The following is a 13923-nucleotide window of genomic DNA, read 5'->3' as shown; positions in this document are numbered from 1 at the left end:
AAAATTATTAAGTTTAGTAATAAATTATAAACTACTAGAAAAAATTGGAATTCATGAGTCCATAAAAATAATTAATAAACAAATAAATATAGGAGAGTGACAGTTCTTGCTTATAGTAGACCGCCAACTGGTAAATGTGGACAGAGTATTAGAATTGGAAAATTATCATTCTGCAATCATAATAGTAAAAACAAAATCCAATTAGAATAATCAATGACTGCTAAGCTTTAGGGGAAATTAATGAGGAGTAGAATATCTGCATTGTCTTAAAGTTGATTAGTTGCCAGGGGAATGATAATTGCACAATGAATTATTCAATAGGAAAAAACAGGCAACGTCTTGACTGGATGATGAAAATTAACAACTCCAGTAAAGAATAGATGCACAAAATGTGACTCCAGATGTGATACCTTGGAGGAGCTATACTCTTCAAAAATGTCAACGTCAAGAAGACAGAGAAAAGCTGTGAAAATATTCCAAATTAAAGTAGGCTAAAGACACATGACAAATAATACCCTACCTTAGACTGGATCCTATACTGGAGGGAAAAAATATCTTAGTGGCCATTATTGGGTCAATTGACAAAACTATAGTATGAAAATTAGATAAAAGTGTTATATCAAAGTTAAATTTACTAAAATCAGTAACTGTTTTGGTTATCTAAGAGAAAGTCTTTAGTCTTAAGAAATAGTAAAGTATTCAGAAATAAAAGGCCATGATGACTAACTTACACTCAAATGATTCAGAAAAAAAAACTGAGTGTGAAAATAGATATACATAGAGAGAGGGAGGAGAGAGAACTCAAGCACGCACACATACATACATAGAGTGAACATATACGAATGATTAACAAATGGATAAAATGTTAACAATAGGTAAGTCTGAGAAAAGGGTACAGAGATGTTCTTGCACAATTTTTAATTTTGAGAACTTTCTGAAAGTTTGAAACTATTTCCAAACAAGTTTTAAAAACATCGTTTTCTTACCAAATTAACATTAAATATATTTTCATAACAGTAACAGTAGTGAAACAAAGTCTTAGGAATATTCTATGTTTCAACTTAGACACTAAGATGTCACTGACACTAAAATATAAAGGCTAGCTAGCATGCACACCAATATACATTTATATGACAAAGGGTCCCACTTTGCCTGGCAGCAACCTAACAGAAGCTAAAAGGACTGCATGGAGTTGGTTCCCAAGTGCTCTTCTGGGCATTACTGCTATCACACAGCAGGACTCCCTACAGGCTTCTCTCCTCAACCCCAGGAATCAGCCTGGGATTCCTCACTCTTATTTTATTTTGCACGTGTCTGAGTAGCGTAGGGCATATTTGAGCTTTGTAACCATGCCGTCAAACACCATTCCTGGCATATAAAGTACTCAATAAATATTTAACCAATGAAAAGTCAGAGTCCTTTTTACTCAAGGCTGAAAATATAACAGCTGCAGTTCCTTGATCACAAAATATAGTTCTGTCTAATTTTGAAGGAAATCAGAGATCAATGTTAAAAATATTTATAAGCCGAAAACCACCTGAATAAAGTATCAAAACTGCAAAGAGAAGTCAAATAGAATAAAAACCTTGGCAATAAACATAAATTTAAACTGCAACTTATATTAATAAACAGAGAAATGGAGAAGCCCATATGAAATGTATAAGAAATTATATTCAATTATTTGTACCCCAAAGGCACCAATGAAAGAGTGCAGCAGGAAAGTGCTCTCTAGACAACACCCTGTCACTATTTCCTTATTCAATCTTCTAAAGAACCTGACACTACCAAAAACCAATGGAAAGTTTTATACTGGAGAGTGGTACAATATGTATATATTCCCACAGAATAGGGAGGGATAGAGGACACACAGAGAGGGCAAATGCTTGAAACACTACCTGCTTCTTTTAAATATTCCTATTAGCTTTCAACACTGGTCATATCAGAAAGCTGGCCAATATTAACCATCAAAATTTAAGCATTATAAAAATGGACAAACTGGCACACATGTAAACATTCCGTAATTCAGATGTCTTCTGGTTTTTAAAGAGAAGCCAAGGCAATATAAATTTGTGTTAAAGGAATCTCCAATTGTCCATGATATTTCTGGACAAAGGCCAGAACCTTCAATGCATGTCTTAGCATAAACCTCTGCTGAAGTCAGGTTTGTGTATAAAATAATAAAGTTTCTAGATTATAATTTTTCTCCATTCTGAGTCATCTAGGTTGAGGTTCTTGAAGGGATGAGTAGAGGTAAACAACTAATCTAATGCTCACAGCTTCCCATCCACTTTTTCTTCTCAATCCCCAGTGGGGAGGAGAGGGGCCTGGCTTTCCATCCTTACTGGGGCTCTGTGAAGTCAATCTGGGGCCCAAAAAAGGAGTCTGCCTCTGCTGGTGCGCAGGCCTGAGAAGAGGCGTATCACTGTCAGGTCTGTCAGAGGCTCCTGTTACAAAAACTATCTTTTGGCATTCATCATATTACAATGGGGCCACAGATCAATCCTGAAAGGCACCGAATTTCCTTCCTCTGTTCACGGTTTAGCATATTTCTAAACTGTGCTTATGTATTTATGAATGAGGGATCCATTTAGCTACTTTAATATAAAATTACATACATCTGTCTATACAAGTAAAATTCTAGCTCATTCTCTAATACCTAAAAGTCATCAACAAATAGATAATTATATCAAACTAGAAAAGCAGTTTTAGATTTGCGTCTGGACAGTAGTGAAAGCATGTCTCCCTTCACAAAAGGTCAACACATGTTTTTCTACAGCCCATACTATGGATTAAAGCACTGGAATAAGGAGCTGCTGGGCAGACAGAACAGAAAATTTACCAGCTATAGCTTTAAAATGTGTAGGGTTTAAATTCTGCAACCAAATATATGGAAAATAATTTATAACATAAAGAGATCAGATTCCTCATTTTTTCTTTAATAAAGAAATACACTAAAGATCTGTGTAAATTATTAGTGGATGATTTTAAATTCTTCTGTCCAAACTAACATATATCTGAACATTACGCAAACCTAAGAATATTTTCAGGATAGAGTGCCCATCACTATTATCCAAATCGTATGCATCAAAAAGTACGCTCAAATATGATTCTTACAAATTAAAAGCAGCACTTTTTTTCTTTTACCTTCCATAGTTCAATGGCCACAGGCTGATGTGGTGGATTGTCACTGTATATATCATCCACAGTTTTCTTCCAAAACTGCATTCGCATCAGTCCAATTGTTTTCTCAGAAACTGAGTCCTTAACCTGTAAATAGTGTTTAAAAATGTTAATAAATGCACTATTTACAGTCTCAAAAAACAGTATTTGTGACTGTATAATCACATAAGTAGGTCAAAAACTAATTTTAAATCACAGTTGTTTTGATTTTTCCTTGAAGTTAAATTGTTGCCATTAAGAGTTTTCTAAGTAAAAGCTGCAAATTATTTGGTGCTTATTCAAAAATAGTTTCAAGGTCTGCATTAAAAAATACAAGAGCCTTCCAGAAAATAATTGCAAGAAAAAAACAAAAAGAGGAAGGGGAAACATTTAGATTAAGAGATTTAAGAGCTAGATCTATTGGTCATAACATGTGGACCTTATTTGAATAATGATTTGAAGAGAAAGACAATAAGGAAATCTGAATACTGGATGTTTAATGACATTAAGGAATTATTGTTAAATTTTCAATGTATGATAATGGCATTGTGGTTATTTTTAAGTAGATTATCTATTAGAAATGCATACTGAAACGTTTACAGATGGAAAAATTTTCTTGAGACTTACTTCAAAAAAACCTGAAACCAAGATATGCAAAAGATTATGGGTGAGGGGTGGGGGTGACTATAAAGGGGCACATGAGGGAATTTTTGGAGTTACTGGAATCGTTCTGTATCATGACTGTGGTGGTGAATACATGATGCTATGTAATTTTCAAAATCTATAAAACTGCACACCACAAAAAGTGTATTTTATTGTATGTACATTTTAAACAAACTCATTCATTCACTAATTAATTTTTAAAAAGATTATTAGTCTCCTTCACTCACTACTGATTTAAAATGACTGTGTTAGTTAGGTTCAGGCAAGAATCACCAATGCATGCTAAATCTAAGGGTAAATTATTTTAAATTGAGATGTATTTGACATAACAGTATCTTAGTTTCAGATGTATAACAATTTGATATATGCATATATTGCAAAATGATCACAATAAATCTAGTTAATATCCACAACCAGTTATTTATTTTTATGAATAGAACTTTTAAGATCTGTCAGTCACTGTCAAATATGCAATACAGTATTATTAACTATATTCACCATACTGTGAATTACATCCCCAGGACATATTTATAATGGAAAGTTTGTACCTTTGACCACCTTTATCTATTTCACCCACCTCCCCACCCCCACCTCTGGCAACCACCAATCTGGTCTCTGTATCTGTGAGTTTCGTGGGGGGAGTGTTTTTTAGATTTCAGTATTAATAAAATCATATGGATTAGTTTTTGTCTCTTATTTCACTTAGTATAATGTCCACAAGGTCATCCATGTTGTTGTAAATGGTAAGATTTCTTTTTTATGGTTGAATCATATTCGTGTGTGTCTCTGTGTGTGTGTGTGTGTGTGTGTGTGTGTGTGTGTATCACATTTTCTTTATCCATTCATCCATCAATGGACACAGATTGTTTCCATGTCTTGGCTATGGAATAAATAGCCAAGGTATTTATTATAAATAATGCTGCAATGAATAGGGTGTTCATATACATTTTCAAGTTACTGTTTTTATTTCCTTTGGATAAATAACCAAAAGTGAAATTGATGGATCATATGGTATTTCTATTTTTAATTTTTAGAGGAAAGTTTTCCAGTGTCTACACCAATTCACATCCCCACCAACAGTGCACAAGGGTTTCCTTTTCTCTACCTCCTCACCAACACTTGTTATATCATGTGTTTTTGGTAACAGCCATTCTAACAGAAGTGAGGTGATATATCATTGTGGATTGCATTTCCCTGATGTTAGTGAAGTTGAGCACCTTTTCATGCAACTGTTTGCCATCTAGGAGGTAAATTTTGATGAGGACTATGGTCCTCATATTTACCAAGGGAAAAAATATTAACAACTTGACTGGTGACCAAAATTAGTAACACCAATAAAAGACAGATGGACATTTCCTGCCTCTTGCAATTCCCTGAAAAGGGCACACACCACTTAGGTTGTAAGTATTAGGCTAGGAATGCACAACATAATCATAACAAAAAATAAAACAAACTCCAAATGAGAAACATTCTATTTTTTAAAAGGAACAGTATTGTTTTTAAAATTTCAAAATCATAAAATACGAATACTATGAAAATGTTCCAGACTAAAAGAGGCTAAAGAGACATGAAAACTAAATGTAATACCTGATTCCAGATTGGATACTGTACCAGAAGGGACAAAATGCCATAAAAGACATTATTATGTGATTTAACAAAACTGGAAACTAGATGGCAGACTAAATAAAAGTATTATATCAATATCAAATATACTCAAATTGATAATTGTACTGTGGTTATGCAACAGAATATTATGCTTATAAAATACACGCTCAAGTTTACAGGGGCAAAATGTTAACAAAAGTGTATATGAGTATTTTTTATACTATTATCACTTTTTGTGTGTGAAATTATTTCCAAACAAAAGTTTGTTTTTAATGGTCTTAGTGCCGGATGGGTCTCTTAGCAGTGTTTAGTGCTCAGATTCCAATGGCTTTTGTCTAGTCTCCATACAGAATCAAGAGTAATCCTTTTAAAACATGACCAAAATATGATGTCCTTCTCTGCTCAAAGTTGAAGTGACTGTAGTGGTATCCAAGATCTTATCTTTCTGGTCCAGGTACCTCTAACTCAATCTCCTTCAATGCTCCCTGTCCCTCTGCTGTCCCGCACTGGCCTTCTTTTCTTCAAGGTATCAGGTACCTCAGAGCCTTTGTTCTTCCTGTTCCTCCTGCCTAGAACACTCTTTGTCCACATATCTCATTCTTGCCTCCTTCAAATCTTTGCTCGAATGTTACCTTCTTAGTGAGGTTTTTCCTGACCACCCTACACAAAATAGGAATCCCTATTATACCTGACCTTTCCTATCCCCTTAATTTTTCTTCACAGTGCTTATTTCCATCCAACACATTACACAGTACTTGGTGGTTACATGAATGAAAGGACTTTGTGTGTTTTATTCAGTATTATAACCCAGGACCTAAAACGCTGTCTAGCATATTGTGGACAACACTTATCAAATGAATGAACAAACAAGACATTGCGTGCAAAAAAGCAGCAAGACACTCCTACAAAATGAGAGAAATTTCAGGGGGAACCCTAAGGGTTTATTTATTAAAAATGGAATTTTAATCATTTTAAAGTTATAACGGAAGGTAATTAATGTGGATTCTTTACTGCTAAATTGTGACTGGCTTAAGATGCTGATGTATAGTTTATACCTGAAAAAGGATAAGGTGAAAAATATAGACCCATGATTTCTAGAAATACATCAAGGAAAAATAGCCAGAGTCTATTAGACTCTGCAGATTCAGACTGTCTTACTACGATCATGGCTCAGTGCTATACTTGCATCCTTTTATTCGTTCTTTGTTCACTCCTATCACATTCACCAGAGAAGCCATGCCAAAATGCCACCCTCTTTAAGACTCTAAACATTCTCCTGCTCCCTTACTCTCCATGACTGATCTCTCCATTTAAGAAACTGAGAAGATAAAGGACATTCTATTTCAACTCCGTAATTTCCATCCTCCATTTCCATTTCCATTGTACCACCACACATGGAAGAAAAAGACAGGTCCCTTCCCTCCTTTTTAATTCTTTAGACAAAAGTGAGTTAGTATGATCTAAGGTCTGGGTTTGTTATAATTGCTTCCATTTCCCTTGTCGCATTAAAGCTAAAAACTCAATTTAAAAAGTGTTTGAAAACTGCTATATACATGCAAATTATGCAAATGTTGGAGGATAAGCAGTAATATGATTAATCTATTCAATTCGCAAATATGCAATGTTAATTATGTAGTTTTACCATATCCTCAAAAAAAGAAAACAAATCCTGAATGGTATTTCCAGACACAGTAAGTTCATTGGCTAGTTTTATTTTTGGAATCGAATTAAGCCTAACAAGAGGGAAAAAAGATCACCAGCAGAGACCTTACACACATCTAACATATAAATTACAACTATGTTTCCTTATTGTTTGGCATTAAACACATTATATCACCATTTTTCCAAATAATTTTTTAAAGTATTTTAATACCAGCCTGAGCCAGTTCCACATTGAAGGCTCTCAATGCAAAAGCAGAGCTTCTGGATTGTGCAGGAAGCAGCAGGGAGCATAAATAGCCTTCATAATCTCGTTTCCTATAATAAATATGCAAAAAAAAAAAAAAAAAGTTACCCTTCACTTTCCAAACTGCACGCAAAAATATGCCGAATAGGATTAACCAAAAACAATGAGGCCTCAATTCAAAACAGGCCTGGAATTTCTTATATTCTATAGCTGTTTCTCTGCAATTACAAAAAATGTATCTGCCTACAATCCGACCAGTTAAAAAGAATAATCAATCTCAATTTATTTTGACTTACACAATATTTATAATTTTAATTGTTTCAGAATCACTTTGTAAGAATCCAAATGAGCTATATCAGTAAAAATCAAAAAAATAGTTCCAACAAGTACTGGTATGAACTCATGGTTTTTAATATATAAATACACATATAAGACATAAAGTCAGGAAACAATATAGGGATGTGGAGGTGTGTGCTCATGTGTATGTGCATGCACTCACCCATATTATAGTCAAGTGTCCTAGCGACATTTGCTAACAGAGCCTAGAAGCAATGATACCCACCCCCAGATCCCCACTGTCAGCAGATACAACTGACACCTAGATCTTGGTTTCTAAATACTATTCTCCATTGAAATAAACTAGGGATCTTTGAAGGAACGACTGACTCTAGGGCTGGGGTGGGAAAAATATAAGAGAAGCCTGAAACATCTTCTTGAATAGAAAGGAAAAAAATGTTCAAAGAATGGAGGGACTTGTCAAAAGGACAAAGGAATTGACTTGACAAAGTTCTCTTTGGCCAAGTCTAGGACAATTTGAGTATCAAAAAGTAATGATAACAGACTGATGAGTCTGTATAAACACAAATTCATGAATAAATAAATAGGAAGAGGAGAAAAAACTTGACAAACAGTACAATGCCAACTGATAAATCCAGAAGACATCTTTTGAAGACAGACATCCAAAACAACCCACAAAAATAATTTCAGAGGCCAACTCTTGTAAAGATTAATGAACAATATAAGGTAGACATTCTAATCTTTCTTTCAAGTTTCATTATTTTTATTTAAAAACTATTTATTGAGAATTTGTAACATGCCTGCACTTTTATAGACATCATCACATTTAATCCTTACAACCAAACTAAAGGACAGTTATCCTCATTTGATAACTATCAAAGTAATAATTGATTCAAACAAAAATCAATAAATGTCTAAAAATGTTAAACAGGTAAAAGTTTAAGAGAAACGGGATATTTACACAGTATTAAAGTATCTCCTCAGAAAATATGTATTACCTACGAATTAACATTCTTATTAATTAAATTTACAGGGAAGGAAACAAGGAAACCTGAAATACACATTCTCGACTAAGTAATAAAAATTTCATACCACAGTAATAGGATAAATCAATGTCTTGTGCTTCCTGATAGGATACTGAGAAAAGCACAGCATCACCTCTGTAATATACATGCCAAAAACATGTAAATCATGAGGAAACACTAAATAACCCAAATTGTGAGATTCTACAAAGTAACTGACTGGTTTCTTAAAAAATGTCAAGCTCATGAAAGACTGAGAAACTATTCCAGACTGGAGAAGATTAAAAAAATATGACTACTAAGTGTAGCATATGGTCCTAGGTATATGAAAGACAGAATAATTAGCAAAATTCAAAAGGAGTCTGTGGATTAGATGGTAATGTTGGAACAATTTTAACATCCTGATTTTGATGGCTCTACTATGGCTGAATAGGAGAGAATCCTTGTGTATTAAATACACAGTAAAACATAAAGGGGGTAATTGGGCATCATGTCTACATCTTATTCTCAAATGGTTCAGAATGTTAAAATAAGAGAATTTGAATGAAGAGTATATTGAAGCTCTATGTACTATTTCTGTAATATTTATGTAAATTTGAAATTACTTTGAAATAAAGTTTTAAAAATGTACTCCATACTGTATTAATTCTAGGAATATTAAGTATAAAGTATTTAGCAGACTACCTATCAACAAGGTTACTTTCATTGTAACATACTGGAACCTTATTATAACATTATTTCCTATAAAACAGTATTCAGTATAAAATGGATTCAGCCTCATTCCATACTCTCACTTTTCAATTAATTCAAATTTTGTCATGTGCCTAATAGAGAACTTAGATGTCTTCTAGCCACCTCCTTTACACTTTTCCTTAACTTCCAAATAAAAGTAAGAGATGATGGATAGTAACTCCACTATCACAAGACAGCTCTACTAAAAAAAAATCTCACCATAAGTGGTTTCAGCTACAAAATGAAGCGGGGGGGAGGACAGCTCTATAATTTATATTTTTAAATATATATAAATATAAGCATTTTAAGTTTACTGTAAAGTCTCTGAACTTGGAAAGTGTTTAAAACACTTGCAAGTTAATATGAAACAGTGGGAAAACACTTAATTTCCATCATTCATCTAGTTCTGACAGAAATGATACCAGCCACATCTATTTCCTAATTTACAAATGAGGCATGATAACCTACCTGTTTCTTATCTTCTAAAAATAACCAATATGTAAAGTATTTCAAGTTTCTTACAGGGAAATGAAAAATGAAATTAAGATGTAACAGAACTATTAACAACCTTTTGGAAATAAAATATGCTATATAGCTAGATAAGGGTTTGCCCTCTTAACAATTTTTTAAATTTCTGGTTGGAAATTTTTCTAAACAATATTACCCATTTCCTTACATTAAAAATAGGATCATTGTTATAAATATTGATTATTGGTACACAAAGATATCCTAAGTGGCAAACCAAGGTCCAAGTTACTTAAGAACTGTTCCAGATAGTGAAAATGCCATACTATGATGGCTTTGTACAGCAAACAGGGCCAGTAACCTTTCATTCATTTCTTAATTCTAACATTTATTCAATGCCTACTGAGTGCCAGGCAGTGTGCTAGACACTGAAGATAGGTAAAGTCTTCGGTCTAGTAGGGAGAAACAAACAAGCATATCTGGTATTAGGACTGCTGTGCTAATTCCATGAACCTGTGCTATGGAAGCACAAAGGAAGAACTGGTTCCCCAGTGAGGCTGCAGAATGGAGAACAAGTGTACTTCCAGACACCACTACTAGCATCTTTTCTTTACAGCTCTAATCCCAAAGCCTGAGAAAGCAGTTCAGATGAGCTACTGGAACCGCAAGAAGCCTATGTAAATTAAAATTGAGATTTTTCCCAGAAACCTAGATTCCTAAGAGAGTCCCACTGGCTAATCTGAAGTTGTGGCCTGGTATCTTTTCTGGTATTTGGAGGCTTTGCATAAGACACATGTCCAAAACAACCTGCACAAATAATTTCAGAGGCCAAATCTTGCAAATACTAATGGACCATATAAACTAGAAGTTCTAATCTTCCTTTCAAGTTTCATTTTGTTTTCATTTAAAAACTATTTATTGAGAATTTGTTACATACCAGCACTTTTACAGACATCATCACATTTAATCCTTATGATTACGGAAGGAGTAGAAATGTACAAAAGAGGAAAAAGATGAATCTTAAAGTAACTTTGTCAAGCAACAGAGCTAGGATCAACAAATTCAGATCAGGTCTGCCTGCAAAATCCCAGCTTTTTAATAAATCACTAGAGTCAACAGCCTCCATTCCACTCAAATACAAACATGAACATATTAAGTATCTGGCCATTTGTAAATATATATTTGAGAAAAGCTGTCATGTGACATCCATCAACTATTACTGAAAGAATACATAAGAAATGAGTAAGAGTGATTGATTATTCACCTCTGGATAAGTTAGGACCCTACTGTATTAAAGAAAAATTTCACTGGACAAGTGGATATGAGTAGTATACATTTTCCTAACAAATTTATCAAAAAAAATGACAACTTCAAAATATGTAAAAATCAACATAATCTTTTAGCAGTTTTGGCTTTTAAAATTCTTAATGCACTGATTTCCACTACTGCTATCTTGTTCCCCTATGAGTAATCTACAAATAAGGTGAGGGAGAAACACACAAAAAAAGTGATTGAAAACAAAACACGTGGGAATTTTGTTGTTATGCTACATTCTGCTAAAAGGAATTTTTAAAAATCGGATTTACTAGTCCATCAAACCCAAAGGAGTTTAATTATTCTAACACCGCAAAAGTCCTTGAGACCAGGTACTTTGAGTATTTTATCAATGTTCTGAATCAAGTACAGCAAAAGAGCAGTGGTAAGCTAAGCCACTGGTCTCTGCAGTTATGTCTGGATTCCAAGACAGGCCCTGGCCTAGATGTGTCAGGAGAACTGAGTCTATCAACTCCACTCCACAAATGATTAACTGTGATTCCCATGTGCCAGGCTTTCTAATGTTACCAGGGTGAACAAAACTGTCCTCAGACCCCTGACTTTACAGTGCTATTCTGATGAACCTCAGGTAAAGTCCCTAATTTTTCTAAACTAGCGGTCCGCAATGATTTTAGCACTGGGAACCAGTGCTCCTATGAGAATCTAATGCCGATGATCTGCAGTGGAGCTGAAGCAGTGATGCTAACGCTGGGATGCAAATACAAATGAAGTATCTCACTTGCCTGCTGCTCACCTCCTATGTGGCCCAGTTCCTAACAGGCTACTCACTTGAGGTCCCCTGCTCTAAACCTCCATTTCCCAGTCCATTAAATTAGATATAATGGCTTACACTAACTGTGCACTTGCTTTGTGCCAGGCATTGTTCTAAACGCTTTAATACTCATAGCCTTAAGTGGTAGGTCTACATTCGTCTGCAAATTACAGCTGACCCTTGAACAGCAAGGGTTTGAACTGTGTGGGTCCACTTACACGCGGACTTTTTTCAATATACTGTGTTTCTTCCTCTTCCTTATCATTTTCTTTTTCTTATGATTTTCTTAATAATATTCTTTTCCCTGGTTTACTTTTGAGTAAGAATATAGTACATAACATATAACACACAAAATGTTCATTGTTTATTTTATCAGTAAGGCTTCCCGTCAACAGTAGGCTATTAGTAAAGTTTTGGGGGAGTAAAAAGTTATACCGGAATTTTTGAGGGTGGTGTGGGTGCCCCTAACTCACGAGTTGTTCAAGGGTCAATTGGACTTGTAAGCTACTTTGCCCAGTGTCTGATACCCAGGAAGAACTCAGAGTTAGATACTGTTGTAATTAAAATTAATTACTAATCGTCTTTCAAATTTAAAAAGTTCTGCATGCAACATGTTCAAATAGGTAAAAATTAAGGGTTAGGCAAGGTGACAGACGAAGGCATTTTGCCACTATTTTGTCACTCGTGTGAAGGTCGCCTTAGTGCCCACACACTCTCACCTACAGCCAACCCGAGCGCACACGGTAAGGGCTAAGAGAAAGGAGCCAGCCCGCTCGCCCCAAAGGCTCCGAATCCCGCAGCGTCCACCCGGGCCCCTTCCGGCTGCTCCTCGATCTTTCGCGTAGGCAGGCCGGGCTCTCGCTCACCGCAGCAATTCCATGCAGTACTGGTCAGTGCCCGAGGCGCCCGGTCCGCTGGCTGCAGCCACGCTCTGCCCGGACCCCGCGGGCCCCGGGAGTCCCGGGAGCCGCCGCACGCGCGCCCACAGGTCCCGAGGCGGCCGGCGACGGCAAAGGCTGGGTACGCCAAGGCGTAGCGGGCCGCACACGGAGCCCAGCGTGGAGGTAGCCATTACACCGACGTCGCGCGCCCTTCGACCCTGCGCCGTCGGCGCGCCGCCGCGCCACACCCCGCCCCTGCGGATCCACACGCACTCTTCTCAGCGGCGGGAAGACGGCCTCTAGACGCCGTTCAGAAGAGAGCCAGGTGTCGCTATGGTCTTATGCATCTGAGACCCCGCGTTTTTGTGTCTTGGTTTCAGGAAAGCTCCACCTAAATCTGCCTATCCTGCCCGCCTCTTCCCCTTCCTTCCAGGTCCTTCTGAGGATGTATTTAGCCAGGTAGGAGGCTAGAGAATATTTTGACAGTTTACCAGATTTAGTTATAATTTTTAAATATTTATTCACGTGATGTGTGAGCCTAAAGAGTACTAAAAGAGTACTCTTAGCCTCAGGCCCCTCAAATATTAGAGTTGGGTTTAGTTGTAGTAACCTGACCTGGCGTAAGCCCGCAGCTGCCTACCTCTTGATCCCAGTGACACCTCCTGCTTCCAGATTGCCCAGACTGTTCAAGCTGCAGCCTGACTGTTTCCTAAAAGTTCATGTGATCGTGACACTTTCCTGTTTGACAATCTTTACGAGTGTTGGAGAACGCCCTCCATGATATAGCGTCTATTTACCTTTCAACCTCAACTATGGCTGTTTGCATTTGTGGTTCCAGCTTAATGTTTCTCCTTAAACCCAAAGGTAGTGTAATATCTTGTCTGGATGTAAGAAATCCAGCCAATTTACACTGCTTTGATTTTACTCCCTGAGACTGCTTCTCTTCGGCCTATAGCAGGACCTCAGTCCTTCCTGCATGATGTTCTATTTTCCCCCCTGGCTTCTGTCATTTAACTGAGACAGACTGCACTTGTGTTTTTATACCAGTTTAAACCTGCTCCGTTAAAAAAAAAAAAATCACTCACTTTCATCTCCAATTGTGATCTC

The 13923-nt window shown here is 36.2% G+C and overlaps 1 protein-coding gene across 3 annotated transcripts in view; it reads right to left on the bottom strand.

Moving 5' to 3' along the window:
* Positions 1-13027, bottom strand: part of NDUFAF6 (NADH:ubiquinone oxidoreductase complex assembly factor 6) — a 30288-nt gene extending 17261 nt beyond the window's left edge. Inside the window, exons 1-3 of one of the 3 annotated variants that reach the window (XM_036232885.1) lie at positions 12802-13027; positions 7301-7404; positions 3145-3267 (exon numbers count right to left, since the gene is read on the bottom strand). In XM_036232885.1, the coding sequence (XP_036088778.1) occupies positions 3145-3267; positions 7301-7321 (144 nt within the window). In that variant the 5' untranslated portion in view covers positions 7322-7404; positions 12802-13027. The remainder of the gene's footprint in view (positions 1-3144; positions 3268-7300; positions 7405-12801) is intronic. The other 2 variants (XM_016125414.2, XM_036232886.1) reach the window with 2 other exon arrangements.
* Between the last annotated feature and the right edge of the window lie 896 nt (positions 13028-13923).

The sequence above is a fragment of the Rousettus aegyptiacus genome, unplaced genomic scaffold, assembly GCF_014176215.1.
Source record: "Rousettus aegyptiacus isolate mRouAeg1 unplaced genomic scaffold, mRouAeg1.p scaffold_m13_p_15, whole genome shotgun sequence".
NCBI lineage: Eukaryota > Metazoa > Chordata > Mammalia > Chiroptera > Pteropodidae > Rousettus > Rousettus aegyptiacus.
The sequence above is the reverse complement of the archived record's forward strand: the minus strand, read 5'-3'. Positions and strand labels throughout refer to the sequence as shown.